Genomic DNA, 24,496 nt, shown 5'->3' on the forward strand with positions numbered 1-24,496 from the left:
GCTCTGAAACAAGCCTGGTGGTTTAATACACCAGCCCACCTTCCCTCTCCCGTTTGCACAGCCATCCTGTCCAGGCCACCTTTGCCCCTGCTGTGGCCCTGACAGCCTGGTGGTCCACCCTTGACCTCTCGCACAGGGACTAGAATGATCTTTTACACTATAAATCAGAGCATCTCATTTTCCTGTTTAAAGCCACCATGGCCGCCATGTCACCTGGACTGCCGTTGTTCACCTAGAATGAATTCTCTGTCACGGTCCCTCGAGATGGCCGCTATCTGCTTCTTGGCATCGTCTCCGGGTCACACCCGCCTTCCTTCAGGCCTGCGTGTGGCTGGCTCGTGCTGCTTGGACCTTGTCCTCCTGGTTTCTTCTGCCGGTGTGAAGGTCCCACATCCCACGTGGTTCAGGGTTCGGGCTCTGGAAGAGGGGCCGCACGCAAATGAAAGAGACGAGACAAGAAACAATAATTTGGAAATATTGGGGGACCAGGCGGGAGCCCAGCTCAAGAGGAAGGACTCCGCTTGGGCTCTGGCCCTGCCATCCCTTTATTCAATTTGGGATCCACCTATAGCCCTTAGGCAGGCCATTTCCAGAAAGAGGCAGACTATCTTATCAGTAAGGATTTACATGACTGTCTGGTGGGGAAGTTGCTTCAGCGACCATTGTCTCCAATAAACAGTGGGTGTACAGCCCTGACCTTTGTCAGAGCTCAAGGGTCACCAGCCTTCCGGGTTCCTTGTCCACACCTCTCTGCTAGTGCTGAAGACAATGGGCGGCTTCCAGCATGCCGGATCCTGGCTCTGCCGACGGGGCCTGGCTCACGTCTCTTCAGACAGGCCCCCTGCCCTCTGAGGCTTCCTCGGTGCCCCTGCTGTCCCCATTGCCCCGCTATCTCGTTACTGCTTTCTCCTCTCCCCAGAGGAAGTTCCATGAGGGCAGGGGTTTCTGTCTGCTTTGTTCGCTCCTCACCCTCCAGTGCCTAACACGGGGCCTGGTTAGAGGTTGGTACCCAGCTCATTGAGAGGCTAATGAACAAAATGCTTCCGGGATCACCTGTTTCTCCTCGGATAAAATGCCAAACTTTAACCGTGGCTGCGCACGGTCATCTTGTGGGAGAGTGGGGAGCCCCTTTCTCAGGCCAGGGCTAGGAGTTCCTGGGTTTCTGAGCACAGTGGAAAAGGACCTATGTGACAAGCAGGTGGCTTTCCCCATCCCCTCTCAGGCCAACATCAGACTTGGTCATCCGGACCCTGACCACAGAAGCAGGGCTTGGCCAAACTGGAGCTTCCATTTGGTCAGATGCAAATTCCTTCAGGACACCAGCGTTATAAGGAAAAAAAAAAATAACAGTGACCAGTTATACACAGAAAATACCTATCTAAGAAAAATCAAATATACAGTAAGGAAAAAGAAAAAGATCCTAAAGCATCCCCAAACCTATTGTAACTGTAATTCTATAACGAATAACATTTTAATATATTCTACTATACTGTTTCCCATACATATATAGACATAGAGCTTTCTTAAATAGGCTTATATTATGCAATATTATTGTGTGACCTGTTTTTATTTTCTCCCTTCACAATGAATCTTGAACTCTCTGACATAATTTTTAATGGTTGTGTTAGTACTCCATTGTATGAATATTGAATAATTTCACTTCATTCATTTAGGAAACATTTCTGGAGCACCGATTAGGTGCCAGGTAAAAACCCTTATCGTGGATCTTACAAGCAAGAGAAATAGAAAGAATATGACCAAACAAAATAGCAGCCTTCTTGTTTAATGTCATTTGAACATTTTGAACAATTAGAAATGAAAATCATAAAAGAAAAACCTAACACATACAAAACATAATATATATTCTTTTTTTTTTTTTTAAATCTTTTATTGACTTTTTACAGAGAGGAAGGGAGAGGGAGAGAGAGCCAGAAACATCGATGAGAGAGAAACACCGATCAGCTGCCTCCTGCACATCCCCTACTGGGGATGTGCCCGCAACCAAGGTACATGCCCTTGACCAGAATCGAACCCGGGACCCTTGAGTCCGCAGGCAGACGCTCTATCCACTGAGCCAAACCGGCCAGGGCAAAAACATAATATATATATTCTTAATGTAAAACAGCCCTCAGGCCAAATCCAGCCCACTGCCCGTTTTTGTATGGCTGTGAATCAAGAACAGTTTTTACAATTTGAAATGCTTGAAAAAATATCAAAAAGAAGAATATTTTGTTACATGTGAAAGTCATATGTAATTCAAACCTGAGTTCTGAATCCTTCCGAACCTTTAAAACTTTCCCTTCTCTATCACACCTAATTTGGTGCTATGTTTTTTTCTTTAGTAACACCTTTACTGAGTCTTTCCAAAGCATTCACCCAGTTTCCATAGGAACAGCACCTTACTTTGACATTCATACATAATTGATCTAGTACGATGTTGAGTTACATAATTACAATAGCAATACCACTGGCATTAACAGGATCATTAATGTAAGCAGACGTGTGGTAGTTTTCCAGTGGAAGGAGGAAGGGTATTAAGTTATCCACATGTTGGTTGAATGGAGACTGGTTACAAGAGCTTCTACTGTTTTAATACAAAAAGTGAACTACTGCCCTGGCCGATTTGCTTAGTGGTTAGAGCAGCTGTGGGCAAACTACGGCCTGCGGGCCGAATCCGGCCCGTTCGGCTGTTCTATCCGGCCCACGGAGCCGAAAGAGCAGAGGGTTCTCTTGCTCTCCCCTCTGCTCCTTCACCAGCAGCAGTGTTAACATGGCAACGTCGGGAAACATGGCCGCAGCTCCTTCTTCTGAGTGGGCGGATTTATATCCGCCCATTCAGTAGAAAGAACAACTTCTCAATCTTCCAGAGGCTCCTTGTAATGCCTGCGGACGCGTCCCCCGACATCACCCTGGGAATGCATAGACACGTTATAGTGGTGATGTAGGGAGACACGCCCCTGGAGAGCACAGTATCAGAGCATTTGCTAAAAAGGAGACCAACAACACTGTTCCCACTGAAGTTGATGTTTTAAAGACCAAAAACCTTTCAACCCAGTCTACATTGCCATCTACATCTACGTCCCGGGCATAATTTGGAAGTTGCACTAAAGAAAATGTTTAATTTACTGTTTACACATTTTGTTCTTTTCTATTTGTTTAGTTTTAAATTATTTTATTATATTTAAGTTTAATTTGAAAGGCTTTTGTACCTTTCCTTGGTTAGGCAATTTTATTTTGCCTTTGCCATCTTCAATATAAGGTATGTTATTGTGCTATGATTCCTCCATTTTTTGAACTTTCAAATTATAATAATTAGTGTTTACATTCTTGTTAAAATGTTTGAAATGAATAAAACTATTGAAATAAAAAAAAAAAGACCGTACCCTTTTATGTAATGATGTTTACTTTGAATTTATATTAGTTCACACAAACACTCCATCCATGCTTTTGTTCCGGCCCTCCGGTCCAGTTTAAAAACCCATTGTGGCCCTCGAGTCAAAAAGTTTGCCCACCCCTGGGTTAGAGCGTAGGCCCAAGGACCAAAGGGTTTTGGGTTTGATTCTGGTCTAGGGCACATACCTCGGTTGCGGGTTCAATCCCTGGCCAGGTCGCAGCACATGAGAAGGGCAACAAATCAATGTGCCTCTCTCACATTGATATTTCTCTCTCTCCCCCTCTCTCTTTCCTCCCCCCTCTCTTTCCACCTTTCTCCTCCCTTCCACTCTATCTGAAAATCAATGGAAAAAAATACCGAGTGAGGATTAAAAAAAAAAAAGTGAATTGCCATATTGATGTGTTGCCAAGGGAGAAGTACAAACACATTGAACAATCGGAGGGATCGAGGAAGGTTCCCTGAGATAGGCAGGGACAGTTACTGGTGGGCATTTTGATTGATTCCAGTTTTCCATTATTATAAGCAGCACTAGAGGCCCAGTGTATGAAATTTGTGCACTGGTAGGGTCCCTAATGACCCGGCAGGGGCCTCCCTCCCTTCTCCCAGCTGGCCCCGCCCCCTGGTTAAACTCCCTGACGAACTCCCGTGGAGGGGACAATTTGCATACTACTCTTTTATTATATAGGATGGTGATGGGCATTCTTGAGGCGGCATCCCTGCACACTTGCTAGATTATTTCCTTCAGATAAGCTTCCATGCGCAGCACTCACCTTTGTTACAGGTAGACTCTTGAGAAAGAATATCAGGGAGATTGGAGGAGAGAGACCCGGAGAGAGGAGTGTTTAGCGACCAGTTGAAAACAGCCTCACAGACAAGATGAACTGAGGTCCTGAGCTGTGAACGACAAAGCTTGCCGTCTTAAAAGGCTTTTACTACAAGCTTTTCTCCTACAATCCAAACACTGGCACAGTTTTGTGGGAGGAACTCTCACCGTTAAGAAGACAATGGAGTAATTACTTTCAAACTGCAGTGACATAATCCCGGGCTCAGGCTGTCAGTTCCCATTATGACTGTGTAATGGACCTATTTGAAGCTACTGCTGGATTCGGAGCCTCCGGGCAGGAGGATGTAGCTGGGAAATGCTCCCAGGTTGCTCAAGGCATCAGCGAGACCAGCAGCTCTCCCCAGCTCAGGGTCCAGGGGAACCAACAGCACGCCAGCGATTCTCCTGTCTTGTCCCTGTCTCACGAGGAAGCCTTTTCCTTAGCTGTGCAGCCTTCAGCACTCCAAGCAGAGAGACCTGCCGCGAATCTTTGACATCATCGTCAGAAATAGTGTTGTGCCCGTCTTCTGAGGCAGGATGGGTGTCAGATCTTCCTGAAAAGATGTGGCCCTGCCTGCGGATCCTCAACAGCTACCATAATACTTTTACTCCTTGCTGTTTCCTTAAAATTCTAAAGCCCAGGAGACCGCTCAGCCTTTTACTGCTTCGTGCTAAGTGTGCGCTTGGCAGATGCTGCCTTCTCTTGATCATCGCTGTGGAAGACCACCAACCCGCCCCCCCGCCCCCCGCCAAAGTTATCAAATCCCTGGGACCTGTGAGTGCTGCCTTTGGAAAGGGTCTTTGCAGAGATGACCGAGTTACGTGTGTGGATGACATTGCTCATGTTATCTGGTTGTGCTTATACTTCTACGAGGAAGGCAGAGGGCGATTTGGGACAGAAGAGGCCATGGCTGTGTGAAGACCGAAGCAGAGAGACATTGGAGTGATGTGGCCACAAGCCACGGAACCTGGAGCCACCAGAAGCTGGAAGAGGCAAAGAACAGGTGCTCTCCCGCCCGCCCACCACCCCCCCCCGCCCCGCCCGAGCCTGGCAGCCACCCTGACTTTGAACTTCCAACCTCTGGGACTGTGAGAGAGTCAAGTTCTGTTGCTTTAAACCATGCAAGTGTGGTGAATTGTTATGACTTCCACAGGAATCACATACACTGACTTTCTATCTCAACATCCTCTAGACTCAGTGGATGGCAAACTGTGGCTTGCAAGCCACATGCGGCTCTTTGGCCCCTTGAGTGTGGCTCTTCCACAAAATACCACGGCCTGGGCGAGTCTATTTTGAAGAAGTGGCATTAGAAGAAGTTGAAGTTTAAAAAATTTGGCTCTCAAAAGAAATTTCAATCGTTGTACTGTGGATATTTGGCTCTGTTTACTAATGAGTTTGCTGACCACTGCTCTAGACCTTCACCACGGGCTTCGTCCTTCTCAGACCCAAACTGGGGTGTACTACTCCGATAACTGTCAGTCAACTGGGAGCAGTTTTAACAGGGATTAAAACCTGTGAATTCAAACCTTTGGGTGGAGCTGAGGCAATTATGCGTTTTCAAAACTCCACTGGTGACTGTGACTTTAACCGAAAACTCTGGTCGCAGGCCCCTGGCCCCTGCGGGGTGTGTGTGATAGGTCCTGGTCCATCACCCCCCTGGTAGCTGGGAGACTGTGTGTTTGTCTTATTTCCTCTAATTTCTAGAAGTTCTGTAGGCCTGTTCTGCTCACATGTTATTAAACACAAATGGCTAGGTCCACCTGCAGCATTTGTCATTCAGTCAGTCAGGGTGGGGCCTGAGAATTTGCATTCTAAACAAGTGCAGGTGATGCTGCGGACCCAGTCTGAGAAAGCCAAATTGGGACCTGCCCTGGGCCTTGTGGCTCAGTTGCTGGGACCATCAGCCCTTGCTGAAAGCTCTCAGCGGGTTCCATTCCCAGTCAGGGCACATTTCCAGGTTGCAAGTTCAATCCCCAGTCGGGGTGGGTGTGGGAGGCAACTGATCAGTGTTTCTCTCTCACATTGATGTTTCTCTCTCTCTCCCTCTCCCTTCCTCTCTTTGTAAAAATTCAATAAAAAATCTTTTTAAAAAAAATCAATAGAGCCCTGGCTGGTTTCGCTCAGTGTATAGAGCGTCGGCCTATGGACTGAAGGGTCCCAGGTTCAATTCCAGTTGAAGGCACGTGCCTGGGTTGTGGGCTTGATCCCCAGTAGGGGGCGTGCAAGAGGCAGCCAATTGATGATTCTCTCTCATCATTGATGTTTCTATCCCTCTCTCTCCCTCTCCTTTCCTCTCTGAATTCAATAAAAATATTTTTTAAAAAAATGAAACTTAAAAATAAATCAATAGAAACATATCCTTGGGTGAGAATTAAGAACAAAGAAAAGATAATCTGGATTCTATTTTGCCTTCCTCATTTCTGAACTTTTATTTATTTATTTATTTATTTTTTATTGATATTTTACAGAGAGGAAGGGAGAGGGATATAGAGCTAGAAACATCGATGAGAGAGAAACATCAATCAGCTGCCTCCTGCACACCTCCCACTGGGGACGTGACCGCAACCAAGGTACATGCCCTTGACTGGAATCGAACCCGGGACCCTTCAGTCCGCAGGCCGACGATCTACCCGCTGAGCCAAACCGGTTTCGGCTCGTTTCTGACCTTTTAAGGGCTTCTCACATAGCACCCTGTTCCCATTAACATTCAATAACATGAGCTGGATTTATTTGAACTGTTAAAGCCTTGAGGACAAGGACCTCACCTTGTACCTTATTTATATATCTTAGCACCTCCATTAGTGCCAGGAAACAGGGAGGTGCCATTAGCAGACATATTAAATGCTGGGTGGGCCAGCAAAGTTGCATCTATAAGGATGCTAACAAGTTGCTGGGTGCCAGTACATCACAGCAAATGCCCAGGGATGATGCCGAAATTGCAGAACCCACCTTAAGAGAAGTACTCCATGTGGTTTCATGAGCCAATCCCAGATGGAGGTGTCACTCCTTGTGGAGTAACGAGATGAGCAGTAAAGTATTTTGTGAAGGAGGGCACCACCGGTTAACCAGAAAGCTTCTGTCTTGCTGGGTTTGGGGGCAGAGCTGTAGGACTCCAAGCAATAAAAGAAAGAGTAAGGCCGGTGTGGCTCAGTGGTTGAGCGTCGACCTATGAACCAGGAGGTCACCTTCGATTCCCGGTCAGGGCTCATGCCCAGGTTGCAGGCCTCATCCCCAGTGTGGGGCGTGCAGGAAGCAGCCGATCAATGATTCTCTCTCATCATTGATGTTTCTACCTCTCCCTGCCTTCCTCTCTGAAATCAATAAAAGTATATTGAAAAGACAGAAAGGAAGAGTATGGTGCAGGGTATGTAGCGCTCTTCTTGCTACACTCCCTCCCCCAACATGCTCCTACTGGGCTGTCATCCACAAATGCTTCCAGTATCCCAGTCCGAGTGAAACCATCAGCAGAGTGCACAGCTGGGCCAAGACACTGGGCAAACCGAGCGGCTAGCACTGGTCGCCCCACAGACCTGCAGAGGGCCAGTGCCTATTAAGAAACTGGAGAAGAGATCCAAGATGGCAGCGTAGGTAACCACCTAAACTGCTGCCTCGCACAACAATTTCAAAACTACAACTAAAAGACAAAACGTCTATCACCCAGAACCATGGGAAAGCTGGCTGAGTGGAAGTTCTACAACTAGAAGGAAAGAGCAAACAGCATTGAGGGGTGCACAAGCACTGAAAAGCTGAGGTACGGAGACACGCGAATCGGGCTGGTGACGGGTGACTGGGAGCGCTGCTGTTTTCAACCCAAAGGGATATAAGCTCCCAATTACTCCGAACTCGTTTCTGGGGAGACGCGGGGGACCCAAACTCCTACGGGGAGAAGCTGGACTGTCTGCCGTGGGGTCAGAAAGTGAGGGAAGCTTGCTTGCAGGGCTGCGCGCAGGAACAATTGTTTATTGTGCTGGGGCATGGGACGAGGGGACACTGTTGGAGACGCAGAGCCGCAGAGCCGGATTACTGGCAGCCATCGCTGTTTGCCACGCCCTAGCCTAGTCACACCCTGAGACCCCGCCCTGCACAATCTACGAACCCACCCAAGCTCCAAGCAGCGGCTTTAGCATATGAATGGCCTGCCCTATAGCAGCTTAATCTAGCAAACTTGCAGCCCGGGTCAGACAGCTCCAAAACCTCCAAACCCCAAGCAAAGAGGAGAAAACTGTAGTTCTTGCTGTAGCTCCTGCTGGGTGGCCTCAGACAGTAGCTGACCTGCACCCCATTGGAGATCCAGAAGCCAGTGTACCTAGTGGTCAGTGTGAGACACCAGATTTCAACTCCTCACATCCATAAGTGATACATTCAAGAGGCAGACTCAGTGAGCACCAAAGCCCCACTGAAACAAGTCCTGCACCATAAGCGTGTCTCCAGTGCAGCAGTTCTTCCATTATAGACACAGCGGGTCCTCACAGCCAATTGGCCTGGAGGTCAATTCCTCCCAGTGTACCAACAGCAATCAAGGCTTAACTATACCAAGACTTTGCACTCAGCCCACAAAGGGGTGTACTAAAGGCGTCCACCTCAGGTGATTAGGGAGGCTGAGCTACTGGCCCCTATAGGTCACCTACCACACAAAGCCACTCCATCAACACAAGGAAACAACAAAATGTGGAGACAAAGAAACATGTCACGAATGAGAGAAATGGAGGAAAGCAAACTAATGGATGACATAGAGTTCAGAACCACATTTATAAGGTTACTCAAGAATCTTCTAAAAACCGCCGAGAAACTTGATGAGACCTCCAAGGAGCTTAGTGAGACCTTCAAGGACCTTAATGAGAATGCCAAAAAAATGGAAAAGGACCAGTCAGAAATTAGCATACACTGTCTGAAATAAATAATATACAGAAACCCAACTGTAGATCAACGTACCCCAAGAATCAAACCAAAGATCTGAAATATGAGGAAACAAAAAACATCCAACCAGAAAAACAAAAAGAAAAAATCCAAAAATATGAAGATAGTGTAAGGAGCCTCTGGGACAACTTTAAGCGTACCAACATCCGAATTTTTGGGGTGCCAGTAGAAGAGAAAGAGCAAAATATTGAAAACCTATTTGAAGAAATAATGACAGAAAACTTCCCCCACCTGGTGAAAGAAATAGACTTACAAGTTCAGGAAGTACACAGAATCCCATACAAGAGGAATCCAAAGAGGACCACACCAAGACACATCATAATTAAAATGCCAAGGGCAAAAGACAAAGAGAGAATCTTGAAAGCAGCAAGAGAAAAACGGTTAGTTACCTACAGGGGAGCACCCATACGACTGTCAGCTGATTTCTTGGCAGAAACTATGCAGGCCAGAAGGGAGTGGCAAGAAATATTCAAAGTGATGAATAGCAAGAACCTACAACCAAGATTACTCTACCCAGCAAAGCTATCATTCAGAGTTGAAGGTCAGATAAAGAGCTTCACAGAAAAGAAACAGCTAAAGGAGTTCATCACCACCAAACCAGGATTACATGAAATGCTGAAGGGTGTTCTTTAAGAAGAGGAAGAAGAAGAAAAAGGTAAAGATAAAAATTATGAACAACAAAATGACATCAAATACATACCTACCAACAAGTGAATCTAAAAATCAAGTGAATAAAAAATCTGAAGAACAGAATGGACTGGTGAATATAATAGAATCAGGGACATAGAAAGGGAGTGGACTGACAATTCTCAGGGGGGAGGGGGTGTGAGGGGTGCAGGAAGAGACTGGACAAAAAGCTTACACCTATGGATGAAGACAGTGGCGGGGGGTAAGGGCATGGGGTGGGGTGGGGAATCAGATGGAGGGGAGCTGGGGGAAAAAAAGAGGAACACCTGTAATAATCTGAACAATAAAGATTTATTTAAAAAAAAAACAACTGGAGTGTGAGGGGAGGAGACCTGCTGTGGGAGGTCAATCTGTCTTTTAAAATTTGTCTACATCACAACTCAGTTAAGCCAAACCAGTTCCAAGAAGTGAAAAAGAACCTGCTTCTGGGTTTTGTTCATTCTCCTGCCAGGGTAGTCCGCCCTTGAGAAGCGTGTCCCTCAAACATCTGCCATCCCTTGCTCTTGCAAGCTCGTTAATGGCATTTTCCCAGAGACCCAGAAATAGCAAATTCCATTAAAAGGCTTATCATTAAATACAATGCAGGTCTTTATTCGGGAAGGATGGCCTCTGAATAAAAAGTCCATTAGAGCCGTGGGCTGGAAAAATGGGTCAGCTTTCTCCTAAAGGAGAAATTAATACAGCAGGAAGGCCAGCAACACTGCCGCCGTTCATCTTGCAAAGCTTTCCACCTCGGGCTGCCAGAGTGTGTCCGTCCCGACTTGCTATTCCTGTCCCAGCCCCTGGAGCAGGGCCCGTTTGTCCTGAGGAAGCCTATCAAGTTGTCTGGCGACAGCCTCAATAAATATGAGGAGATCAGAGCTGAGTCTAGGGTTGTGTTTGCTCTGTATCAAATGGCCAAAGCCCATGGAGACCCATTGCTGGAGGAGCTGGGCATGGGGTCAGCTTACCCTGAGTCTCCCAGACTGTGTGGGGGAGCAGCTGCTTGAACATAACTGGGGTTCTGTTAAGAAGGAAGAAGGAAGGCCTGGCCGGCATGGCTCAGAGGTTGAGCATTGACCTATGAACCAGGAAGTCACGGTTCGATTTCCTGTCAGGGCACTTGCCCGGGCTGTGGGCTCGATCTCCAATGTGGATGTGCAGGAGGCAGCCAATCAATGATTCTCTCTGAAATACTGATGTTTCTATATTTCTCTCCCTCTCCCTTTCTCTCTGAAATCAATCAAAATACTTTTTAAAAAAAGAAAAAGAAAAAGGGAAGGAAGAGCTGTTGGATAATTGTGGGAGACAAAATAACAAACAGAATGTCCACAACCTAATCTGCTTCTTGGGTATGAATCTGTTCCCAGTGCCATCTGTTGCTGACTATGATGGAAAAATCCAAAAGTACATTTTTTTAAATGCAAAAAAAGATTTAGTTGTATACACACCAACAAAGGAAAGCAGTCTTCTGTCAAATGGAGACAATTAAAGTTCTTAAGTAGCTGATTTGGGGACCTACCACAATGGGAAGACTTGCTTTGTTGCCTTCAGGTGTTGGGTCTATTTACCTAACACTTCCGCAGGCTTTTTCAAGGGGTCTTCCTCCTCCCGGGCCTTTTTTCTAATTCCTTATAACATACAAGGTGGCATTGCAGGTAGTTTATTTCATTCTTCTGTTCATGCAGGTACTTGGTTGGCAGAAGCTATGGTCTTCAGGTCTAGCAGGAGCTTGCTTAGCTGGTTCTCCAACTCCAGGACAGACTCTAGACCCCAAGTTCTCTCCTGATGGCCCCTCTACTACTGTGCCTGTCTTAGGTTGTTCCTTCCCTGAGGAATCTTACCCATCTCTGGCTAACCAGCCATCCTCCAGGGCCAAGCAGGGTGATGTGAGGTTCAGTTCTGTCTCCTTGGTGGCCTATGCCCCCGTGGCCTCCATGCCCAGCACCTGCCTTGGGATCCCCTTGCCTGCTGATGGGGCCCCAGCATTGATCACATATCTTGGGGAACCCAGGTTTCTTCTCCAGAGAGGGCCCAGCTCATGCCATTGGGCAAGAGACAGATCCATGGTACCAGCCACCACGAGGCTTCAACCTCAGCATGAACAGAAAGTTCAGGCAACAGCTGTTGGCAATTCGATTTTGAGAAGAGGGTTCCTCTTGGCAAAAAGGGCAAGAGAGGCCAATATAGAATGCTCAAGTGCCTTCCCAGTGCCTGAATTCCTTTCTGGAAGGGATTAAATCCTTTCATGTCATTTTTTAAAAAATGCTGCCATACATGCAAAGAATTAGATTGTAAATTTGTTTGGGATAATTGTACAATATGCTGTTGTAAAATATCAAAAATTATAATGACATTGTAGAATAATATCATGTAAGGATATTCTTTGCTCTAGGCCATGGCAATTCAATTTCAAACTGGCTGTCAATTTCTTTTTGTATAGGCAAGGTCTTAGTTACATTTTTTTTGCATCTCTCCCAGGAGCAAGTAGTGATAGTGGACGTATTTTTGCTTTTCATTTAGTGGAAAACTTTGATTATAATTTAAAAAGCTAACTTATTTAAGTAATTAAAGTAGGAATCTTCATTTAAAAAGCAAAGCAAATTTAGGAAATGTTTACGTCTGATTCACAAGCGGCACATGTTGCCCGCCTCTAGCTTAATTAAGAATGCAGGCGGCTATGGGCTTTTTGTCACTTTAAATTCCGTCTTAAAATTTTGCTATTGAATTTTAAGAAATATTTTGTCCTCCTTAGAGGCCAAAACCTTCTTAACATTTAAAATATACTTATTATTTTTTATTTGATAAAGCTTTCCATGCGATTGTTATGCCCAGATTTTGTGATCCCCAAAGACCACCAGGGAGCCGAGTCCGATGCAAAAGCAAAGAGCCTTTAATCGAGCTAGCTCGAGCTCCCTGTCCACCACACTCGCCGATGCAGCTGCAGGAGGCAGAGAGAGAGCCCCAGGCCCCAAACGCGCTGATTTATAGGGGGCCTGGGAGAGGTAGGAGGGGTGAGGTAGTGTGGCCTCCGCTGATTGGTCGGGGTCAGGTGGCACATGGGGGCAGGGCGAAGCTTACTTTCCTCTTGCATTTCTATTGGCTAATTCAAAGGTGTGGGTTGGGCTCTTGGAGAGGTTCTAGGGCGGGAACCTGACTCCACGAGGTGGAGGACATGGAACAAAGGGAACATGGAGTCGGTCTCTCCCCGCCCTTTCATGATTTCAAGTATATTAGATCTGTTAAATTTAAAAAGATTTCCTTTAAGAAGAGAGAATAAATTTCTTGTATTACTCCGGGCCCTCGGAGCTTTCCAAGAATCATCTCTTTTAAAACCTTGAAATTTTAACATGGAAAAAACGATCAGACATATATATATATCCATATATGATTTTAATTGCCACAACTATATGATTTCTCCCAATTTAATTTGCACTTTGTACTTTTAAAACTGTCAAGTCAAACATTTAGCAGTTCCTAGATTAATAACACTTTTATATTCTTAATTAATAGCTTCAATTCTGTCCTCTAGGTTTTTTATGAGGAAGCAAACCCAGATTATTGAACAAGTTTTTATCTTTTGATTAACAGGCTCAGCCTAGCCGCTTGACCTTTTAAAAGGGCCATGATTTTCCTTTGCCTGGGGAAATTGAGTAGCAAGCCTGCAAGTATTCAAATGCAAAAATTGTCCTTAAAGAACGACTACTGGCAGGAACTGGTCTACCTGTCCTGCTGAGGGAAGGGCCTCCACCCTTCTTCCTCCATTAACAGAAGGCGTAGCCAGCCCTCACCTGGGCTATTTAGATTTTTATAATTAATACATTATTTATCTATATTTCAACAATTTCTTTGAGATTCTAGAGTCAATTATAATTATTTTAAAGCATTTACTTTGGATAAATTCTATAACAGAGACAAGTTTACTTATTTTCTTGAAGACCTTAAAAGTTAACTTTTTAACAAGGTTCATTATTATGGAAATGCCAATCCTGCTGCTAGAACCTAGCCTGTGTCTTCTCCTTTAGGTTCCTTTACGCCATCTTTACTTTTTCATGGCGAGAAAGGAAACTTTAAATCAGCATAATGGGAGAGTGGGCTTCCATACTGGATCTCCACGTGTCTCCCTTCCCCCACATCCTGCTTACTTCGGGGAAGTTTCAGCAACAGATCTGGCCGAATTTCTTTTCATGCTTAAAAGATAGATCTTAAATTTTTTCTTTCTTTTTCACTTTCCGAAGTAATAACTAGCACCCAATTTGGCCAAGATTTGCATTTCCCTGCGAGTTCTTTTATAATTTTTAAACGAAACCTTAAGTAATCTCATTGCAGGAGAGCGGATAGCCCTGCCCTCTCCTGCCACCTTTGAATTTCTCTGCACCAGAGGCAGTTTTAGCAGTGGAGTTTCATTTCTTATTACAGATTTTAAATTCCAAATACCAATTAAGATTTTAATTTGAACAAGAAACCACATTATTTTTTAACCTAATTCTTCCCCATTAGCCTGGCTGAAAAAGACATTCCCACCCTACTTACAGATCCGGTTTCTGTAGCTGGCCTCGGGCTTTGCGTGCAGTGACTTTCCCTCACCTTTTTTCGGGGAATTTTCCACACCTTTTTTCGGTGTATTTTTTCCCTCCTTAGCTCTAGGCGAAAAATATCATCTCCTCCAGATGTCCCGCGTTCAGGCGCCAGATGTGGGAACCCCTTTCGCGTCCCGCATGGTTCAGGGTTCCGGTTCAGGGTTTGGGTTCTGGAGAAGGCCGCACACAAATGAAAAGAGACTTAGAAAAGTATTAATTTGGGAATATTGGGGGCCAGGCGGGAGCCCACCTCTAGGGGGAGGACTACTCACTGCTCTGGCCTTGCTATCCCTTTTATTAAGGTTATGAGATACACCCATATCCTTTAGGCAGGAAATTCCAATAATAGCCAATCAGCAAGAATTTACATAAGAGTAACAGGTGGAGGCTGCTTCAGCTACCAATGTCTCAACTAAACAATGAGTGATTAGCTCCGATCTTTTCAGAGCAATTAAGGTTGACTAGCCTTCCAGATTCCCTTTCCACATCTCTCTATTAGTGGGACAATGATCGGTTTGTGGCATGTGAGCAGAAGTGGAAGGGTCTGAAAGTGTGGCGTTTGTTTAGGGATCAGCGTGTAACCCAATGTCGCCATCACTTGGGGTCTGAGAGGATGGTGGCAGGATTTGATACTGGCTTGTGTGGAGCCTTGAATGTGGGGCTGAGGAGCACCCTGTTATCCAGTGGGCAGTGGGGAGCCCTGCAGGCAGTGCTGTGAGCCATTACCATTCCTGGCATAAAGTAAACACTACAAATGTTAATTCTGATGAGGAGGAGGAGGAGGAAGATGGTGGTGGTGTTAATGAGGATGTGATGATGGTGATGATGATGATGCTGATGATGCTGATGGTGATGGTGGTGGTGTTGGTGATAATGAGGATGTGGTGATGATAAAGACACAAGGACCTAGATATTTCTTGCTCTTAGACAGATATCTTTAACTCTTTCTCCCACTCATTGTTGTAGTGTAACCCCCATCTTACAAAGGACGCCTCAAAAAAAGGTCGAATTATGGAGTCATTTATTAAAAGCCGGCGGCATACGAGGGAGCAAAAGCGCTCCAGACCTCGCAGCACCGAACAGCTTGCCACATCTGGCTTATATTGACAGAATATCACAAAGGTATTGATTACATCGTTGGGTCTGGAATGAGGAACCTGTTTCACGAAAAAGCATTTTTACAGAAGAGCAACTTAGTTATCTAAAGTATCTACGAATCACTAAATCAACAGAAACCCATTATCTGGGACCACCTGGACGATTTAGAATAATTGTGCTGTCTAGATTCTGAGATCACTGAGTCAACCGAAACTCAGTTATCTGTAGCTGCTGAGACAATTTAGGATCACTATCTGTCCTTGGTCCCAGAGGAATGTGCTTCGATGACCAGTGAGATCACAATCAATGGGATATTCAAACTGCCATCAAGGGAGTATTCAATCATACATAAGTTCAGAAAATCAAAATAACTTTTAAATGAGTACAGAACCCCAAACAGCAAGGTTAAAATATTAAACAGCAATTTTTACCCAAGTATGGTTGCTACCATACTTCATCATCTCTCTGCATGAGTCTGTATAGCAGAGTCATTCATTCCTTCCTATTAATTGGCTTTTACCATATTATAGAAAAGAAGATGGCAGGTCACTCTGAATTCACATCCTTCCAACCTTCAGACCCAATCAGCTAGAGAGATTCTCTCCAAACGGAATAAATAAAGTCCCAGGGAGGACTCTGCTTGGCTTGGATCATATACCCATCAGGTGTCAATCACTTTGGTTGGTGTTCTATCACCAGCCCAGCCAAGAATACCTACTCACCCTGTGGACAGAGAGTCCATCAATGATGGTGCATGGATTAGTGTTTTCTGGGAAAATAAATAAAGTAGCCACCATGCCAGATCCAGCCACTATGTCATTTTACTCCTCCTAAATTGTAAGCTCCCAGGGCAAGGACCAGGGCTTTTGTATCTCCGAATCCCTCTGCCCCTAGCATAGTGCTTGTTGAAGAGAAGAATCTCCATGAATTGAAACTAGCTCGTTTCTGAATATGAACCAGTTCAAAGGACAAAAGATTCTGTAGCTAACACCCAAGGAGATAGAAGTGGGATTTCCTGCGAGTCTTAGGGGCTCCAATTGTAGTGTGTTCTGAGGCCCTTTATCCTTCTCATGAGGGACTTTGAGGTTCAGTGGAGGGAATGCCAAAAATGAAGAGATAAAGGCCCAATTGTGGCTCTTTCACAGAAGCTGTGTGACCATGTAGAATCAGTAGACTCCTGGGGCCAAAGTTGCCTTATTTATGAAATGAGGAAGATATGGTCTTGGTGATAGTGTGCTTACAATCTTAAAATTCTGTGAATATATTCACCTTTCTTTTAACATTTCTTGACTCCTTTTGAAACTCAGCTCAACATTCGAGCAAAGTCACAGTCATGTATCATTTTTAAAGGTCATTGTGTTTTACTGGCATAAGTTAGATATGTGATGGTAACCTTTTCAACTTAATCTGGAGACTCAATTTAGAATAAAAGAACATTGGACTAGAAATCAGGGGACATTAGATTCATTTCTGCCCTGAGGAGATGAAGGATATTGCTGAAACTCTCTGAGCCTCAGCTTCCCCATTTACACATAACACAGCTGGTGTACCCCTAGCCGGTTTGGCTCAGTAGATAGAGTGTCAGCCTGTGAACTGAAATGTCCCAGGTTTGATTCTGGTCAGGGGCACATGCCCAGGTTGTGGGCTCAATCTCCAGTGGGGGACTTGCGGGAGGTAGCTGATCAATGATTCTCTCTCATTATGGGTGTTTCTGTCTCTCTCTATTCCTTCTTCTCTGAAATCAATAAAAATATATTTAAAAAAACACACACAGCTGGTGTAGATTGGGTGAACAGCAAGATCTAGCTTTAACTTTCTAAGGCACTGGAATGGGGGAAACAGCCTGTCTCCCTTTTTCTTTTGAGTAATAGAACCTCTATGCTTTCACTGGTCATATGGCAGCCCAGTCAGAGACCGCATCTTCCAGCCTCCCTTGCAGCTATGGAATTAAGTGCAGGTCAGTGGGAGGTGAGAAGGGTGATGTATGCACCAGTTCATCCCCAGCCTAAGCACAAGCTGCTCACCTTGGACCTCCTCTATCTCCCTTTCTTATTGATGGGAACGTCAACAAACATGACAGTGGCCTTGGGCCCAGATAGCAGAAGCTGCAGGTTGAGGACTGATGAAGGTGGAAGGTGGCAGAGCTGAGTGATCAGAGACCAGGGCCTCCCACCCACATCTGACCACCACCAGCTGTGGGACTATTATGAGAAAGAGAAAAATAAATTCAACCTTATTTAACCCTCTGTACTTGGGGGAGTCTTTTGTATCAGCTTAGCCTATATCCTACCAATCACAACATTAGGATTTACTTTTACTTAATTGGCACTCCTGTTTTCCTGCGATGGTTTACATGGTGGTTAAGAACACAGGCTAGTGATCATGGAAACGAGTCCTGGTTTAGTTGCTAACCGGCCCATAACCTCAGTCACATTACCCAACCACTCCATGCCTTGGTTTGCCAACCTGTAAAACCAGCAATGATGAGAGTTACCTGCTATGGGATTATTGTGAGAATCAGATGAGAGAGGATGTGTTAAGCTGTGAGCCTAGTGCCTGGCATCTTGTAAACTCCGAGGAACTGTAAGTTGCAATTACCTGTATTATCAGGATCATCCTCACTGTCAGCACCACCATTATCGTCTATTTACGTCCTTTTATTTATTTATTTTTGTTAATCCTCACCTAAGGATATTTTCCCATTGATTTTAGGGAGAGTGGGAGAGAGAGGGAAAGACAGAAACATTGATGTGAGAGAAACACATCGATTGGTTGCCTCCTGCACGAGCCCTGACCAGGGCCCGGGCTGGGGAGGAGCCTGTAACCAAGGTACATACCCTTGACTGGAAAATCGAACCCAGAACCCTTTGGTCTGCAGGCCTACGCTCTGTCCACTGAGCCAAACCATCTACAGCTATTTATGCCCTTTTAAAAGTGGCTGTTGAGTATCCCAGATTTTGGAAACTGTGTAAGAATAGTCATCCTTATACAGTGCTCTGAATTCATCCTGAATTCGGCGCTCTGGGACTCTGTGCATCTGACAACACGATGAGTTCAGTACCCTGCGTGGGTATGTGTCCTATAGACACCTGCTGCTTTGGCATTTGTGCTGCTTGTAACGTCCTCTGCAGGTTGACTGAGCATGGCATTCGCTGTGCCCGTGGTTTTGCAAGTTCAGCATTCTCTCTGGGGCCGGAGCACCTGAACTGAGATCAGGAGCAATGTGGGAAGATAAAACGTTGAGTTGAGAACGGTTTATTTTTTATAGCTGTCATCCTTACGTTTACTCTTTGATTATTAAAAGAATGCCAATGAGCCGAAACCGGTTTGGCTCAGTGGATAGAGCGTCAGCCTGTGGACTGAAGGGTCCCGGGTTCAATTCCGGTCAAGGGCATGTACCTTGGTTGCGGGCACATCCCCAGTGGGGAGTGTGCAGGAGGCAGCTGATCGATGTTTCTCTCTCATCGATGTTTCTAGCTCTCTATCCCTCTCCCTTCCTCTCTGTAAAAAATCAATAAAATATATTAAAAAAAAAAAAAAGAATGCCAATGACAGGCATCTAAGGAAGAAGCCTTCAAAGTTACCATTCATGCGAATAAGTTTCCCTTTTTAACAAATACAATAATAAATATAGAAAAGTCTCATGGTGACAGAGAAGCATCAATCAGACCTCAGAGGGAAGGTAGGGGAGGGTGGGTGTGAGGGGGAGAGATCAACCAAAGGACTTGTATGCATGCATATAAGCCTAACCAATGGACACAGACGCCAGGGGGTGAGGGTATGAGTGGGGGGGTGGGAGGGGATGGGGGGATAAGGACACATATGTAATACCTTAATCAATAAAGAAAAAAAATAAAAATAAATAAAAAAATTTAAAAAGTCTCATGGTTAAATCGTTCATATCATTTTGGGGTTTTAAAAATATTTTATAATGTCCCTTTCCTTTGATCATCTTAATTTAACAAGTAATACATATTTTGTAGGAAATTAGAAAATGCAAAACAGCAAAATAAAAATTTTAACAATTAAAATCCCCTCTAATTCAACCACCTAAAATTAAGTACACTAGCATGCTGAGATCTGCTCTCTGAGGCTTAAATCAGTATTTCCTCCCGCTCTCCTGCGGCATCCTTTGCTCCCCCGCACACCTCGGTCCAGGTCTTCCCAGAACTCTTCCTTGCTCTGCCCAGAGCACACCCCATCCACCCGCAGGACCTGCCTGCTCTGACTGCCCATAGAAGGAGCTGGAAGCCCTGAGCTCCTTTGTCATTTGTTCTCCTGGGCCTAGCACATCCCAAAATAAATGATGAGGGATATTAACTGGAATAATAATAATAATCTATAATAATAAAGGCATAATATGCTAATTAGACCAGGCAGCCGAACGACCTTACAGACGTCCTTCCAGATGAGCTTCGGCCGAAGCCGGGGCTGTGAGGGCTGAGCCCCTTGCACAAATTTTGTGCATCATCATCATCATAATAATAATAATAATAAAAATAAAGGAACTCAGTGGCCAACTGTTGGGGAAAACCCAATTATTGTTTAATTGTCTGTCTGTTGTGACTGGAACACAGAGGCCAGCCTGGTAAACTTGAGGAGTGGCTATTTCTGCTTTTGAGTTCATGCAATTTTTTTTTTTTTTTAAATTTCAGAGAGGAAGATAGAGGGAGAGAGAAATAGAAACATCAATGATGCGTGAGAATCCTTGCTTGGCTGCCTCCTGCATGCCCACCCACTGAGGATCCAGCTGGTAACCCCGGCATTGCCCTGACCTGGAATCGAACCATGACCTCTGGGTTCATAGGTTGATGTTCAGCCACAACGCTCTTCATTAGAGCCCCTCCTCTTACTAGCCCAGGCGAACACTCACACAGACACAGGCCGGCCTGCCTTCCTGGATTTTGCGGCTCCTACCTGGATTACTTCCCTGTTAAAGTATTTTCTGTGAGTGGCATTGATTCCTCTGTACTGGTTTTATTCACAGAAGAAGTATCACTAACACACAGGCATAGCTATTGATCAGATTGGCTAACCAAGGGAGCTATCGCAGTCTTTGTCTTCCAAAAGCTGAAACAAGTCATTTGAGATCAGAAAGACAAGCCGGTCCCTTTCCAGGTCCTGCATCTGATGCTGCTGCTGAAACTCTCTGGAAGGCAAGCAGGCCTGTGTCTGTGTGAGTGTTCACCTGGGCTAGTAAGAGGAGGGGCTCTAATTAAGAGCCTTGTGGAGAGACAGCCCTTACCTTTCAGCTACATCTCCATCGAAATTGGTTTGGGAGACAGTTGGGCTTCAATTACTCAGAAGCTAATGCCTCACAGCTCAATGCCTTGTGCAGCCAGGCGCCTAGCAACAGCTCTCTGATGGGTGATGTGAGATTTTAATTAGCGAATTGGACTCCATCTAGAAATCCATTCCAAGCCCATTTGCTTGCAGGAGCCCAGCCTCGTGTGGGCCCGGTTCCGAGCCATTTCCATAAAGGAAGGGACAGCAACTACATGACCTTTGCCCTTCCCGGGCATTTCCACTCCCCTGCCCAGGGCGCTGGCTGTTCCTGAGCGCACTGGGCAGCCATCAGGAGGTTTTGACAGGACACAAGGTGACTGACTTTAAGCGGACTTCAGGTGGCAAGATAGAAACAGGATTAAGAGGCCATTGTGGGCCCTGGCCGGTTTGGCTCAGTGGATAGAGCGTCGGCCTGGGGACTGAAGGGTCCCAGGTTCGATTCCGGTCAAGGGCATGTACCTTGGTTGTGGGCACATCCTCAGTGGGGGGTGTGCAGGAGGCAGCTGATTGATGTCTCTATCTCTCTATCCCTCTCCCTTCCTCTCTGTAAAAAATCAGTAAAATATATTAAAAAAAAAAAAAAAAAGAGGCCATTGTGGTCCAGGTGAGAGGTGCTCATGGCCCAGATTAAGGGGAGTGTGGAACACTGATGGAGTGGATGTCGGGTGTGAGAGACAGGTGACTTCAATAGATTTTTAGATCATTTTTTATTGTGATAAAATTACATAAAATGTACCATTTGTAAGCATACAGTTCTGTGGCGTTAGTTACATTCACACTGTTATGCAACCATTACCACCATTTCTAGAACTTTTTCATCTTTAAAGGGAAACTGTACCCATTAAACATGAACTTCCCATTCCCTCCTCCCTGCAGACCCTGGCAACCACCATCCTCCTTTCTGTTTCTGTGAATTGTATTGCTGTAGGGACATATAAGTGGAATCATATGATATTTGTCCATTTGTAACTGGTTTATTTCACATGTGTAATGTCTTCAAGGTTCATCCGTGTAAGTGCATGTGTCCGAATTTTTTCCTCTTAAAGGCTGAATAATATTCCATTGTGTGTATATGTCACATTTTGTTTATCCATTCATCTGTTGATGGACGCTTGAGTTGTTCCCACCTGTTGGCTAGTGTGAATCATGCTGTGAACACGTGTGTACAGGTATCTATTCAAGTCCCTTCTTTCAGTTGTTTTGGAACTGAAATGCCGGAAGTGGAGGTGCTGGGTTATTGGTAATCCTGTGGTTAATTTTATGGGGAATCATCATATCATTTCCACAGCAGCTGCACCATTACGCATTCCCACCAGCAGTGAACAGGGTTCTAATTTCTCCACATCCTCGTCAAGGCTCATTTTATTATTTTTTTACAATAACTATCCAAATGGACGTGAAGTGCTATCTCACTGTAGTTCTACTGATGAGTGATGCTGAGCATCTTTTCACATGCTTATTGGTCCACTCTACAATTTGAGCTAAGCAACTGGAAGAAGTGAGTTGCCATGAAGTTGCCATGGAGAATATTGTAGGAAGAGCAGGTTTTGACGAAAAAATCCATAATTAAATTTGAGATGAACATTAGGTATCCAAGTGGAGATTTTTTATAAACAATAGGATTTTTAATAAACACATGAGTTGGATGTTCATGTGGCCGGTCTACCTACTGTGTATGAGTACCTTCTGTGTATGAGACCTACTGTGTATGAGTACCTTCTGTGTATGAGTACCTTCTGTGTATGAGACCTACTGTGTATGAGTACCTTCTGTGTATGAGTACCTACTGTAGTGTATGCGTACCTACTGTGTATGAGTACTGACTGTGTAAGAGTACCTAGTATGTATGAGTACCTACTATGTATGAGTTCCTACTGTGTAATGAGAACCTAGTGCATATGAGTACTATTGTGGTGTATGAGATGTATGAGTACCTACTGTGTATGAGTTTCTACGATGTATGAGTTCCCACTATGTATGGGTTTCTACTGTGTATGAGTACCTACTGTGTATGAATACCTAATGTGGTGTATGAGGTGCCTTCCCCCTTGATCCTGGGGTAGAATCCTTTCTATGTATAGCTGAATTCTATGTTCTGTGTTTTGCACCCCAAAGTGTTCTTTCTGAACAAATTAGAGCTTTGAACCCCCCGCTGATTCCCACAGCACTGGGAAGTCCCTAGGGAACTTTGCCATGGACACCCTTTCTGTTATATCACCCCCTTCTTGCTTCCACCCTGTCGCACTTCCCTGTTCCCTTACTGGTTTCTCCTGGACACAATTTCTTTTATATACACTGAGTGGCCAGATCTCTGAACGCATAATAATCTGGCCACTCAGTATATATCCTATATAATAAAAGGCTAATATGAAAATTGTCCCCTCGAGCAGGAGTTCGACCAGCAGGCAGGCCGGCCAACCGCCCATGTCCCCTCCCCCTGACCAGGCTGGCCGGACCCCACCCATGCACGAATTCATGCACCACACACACACACACACACACACACTCACACACACACTGAGTGGCCAGCTTATTATGCGTTCAGAGATCATAATAATCTGGCCACTCAGTGTATATGTTATTGATTTCAGAGAGGAAGGGAGAGAGAAAAAGAGATGGAAACATCAGTGATGAGAGAGAATCATTGATTGTGATTGGCTGTCTCCTACACCTGAAACCTGGGCGTGCCCTTGACCAGAATCAAACCTGGGACCCTTGGGTCGCAGCCCCACGCTCTGTCCACTGAGCTAGGGCTGGACACGATTTCTAATAAATCACTTCCACTCTAGGGGTCCCCTCGCTGGCACACACACTGACTGGCTCTGCGGCTCTTCCCGCAGGTGATCTACGCCCTGAACACCCGCCAGGACGAGGCGGAGGCCGGCATGGAGGCGCTGCGGGAAGCCCACCAGGCGGAGCTCCGCCAGGCGGTGGCGGACGCAGAGGCCCGGCTGCTGCAGGAGCAGGGCCGCGCGGAGGAGGAGGCCCTGCGGCAGCGCGTGCAGGCGCTGGAGGGCGCCCTGGAGCTGCAGAGGCGGCTGACGCAGGAGGCGCTGGCGCAGTCGGCCTCGTGCCGGCTGGAGACCAAGGAGCGGGAGCTGCGCGTGGAGGCCGAGCACGCCGAGCGGGTGCTGTCCCTGTCCAAGGAGATGCTGGAGCTCAAGGCCGACTACGAGAAGCGGCTGCGGCGCCTGGTGAGCCAGGAGGCGCCCCCGTGGGGCCGGCTCCCGCAGGAGGGCCCTGACCCCAAGGCAGAGCCCAGCTCCGGGCCCGAGATGCGGGAGGTGCTGCTGGAAGTGGAGCGGCTGCGAGGGGAGAACCAGCAGCTGAGCAAGGACTACGCCCGCAAGGCCGAGGAGCTGCAGGCCACCTACGAGCGGGAAAACGAGGCCATCCGGCAGGCCATGCAGCAGTCGGTGAGCGAGGCCCTGTGGCAGTGGCAGGAGAAGGAGACGGACCTGCGCAAGAACTTCCAGGTGCAGGAGTCCGCCCTGCAGGCCCAGGTCAGGAAGCTGGAAGGGGACCTGGAGCACAGAGGCCGCAAGATCAGTGACCTGAAGAAGTACGCCCAGAAGCTGAAGGAAAGGATTCAGGTAGAGCAAGTTCCCTTCCCAACCTTCCCAAGGTGGCCCCTAATTTTGCACACCTACTATGTGTCAGGCACTGTGAGAAGCACTCGATTTCTACTGAAATGAGCTTTATTATTTGCATTGAGTCCAACCACATGTATT

General features: G+C 45.9%; 1 protein-coding gene across 2 annotated transcripts in view; it reads left to right on the forward strand.

Moving 5' to 3' along the window:
* The window catches only part of LCORL (ligand dependent nuclear receptor corepressor like), a gene marked incomplete at its 3' end in the record, with an annotated part of 420,506 nt that overhangs the window by 345,023 nt on the left and 50,987 nt on the right, over positions 1-24,496 (forward strand). The window contains exon 2 of one of the 2 annotated variants that reach the window (XM_080660328.1): positions 23,606-24,358. The exons of the other annotated variant lie outside the window; for it this stretch is intronic. Within the exon in view, the coding sequence (XP_080516454.1) occupies positions 23,606-24,358 (753 nt within the window). The remainder of the gene's footprint in view (positions 1-23,605; positions 24,359-24,496) is intronic. 2 annotated transcript variants of the gene reach the window in all.

This window comes from Plecotus auritus (assembly GCF_963455305.1).
Source record: "Plecotus auritus genome assembly, chromosome: 1".
NCBI lineage: Eukaryota > Metazoa > Chordata > Mammalia > Chiroptera > Vespertilionidae > Plecotus > Plecotus auritus.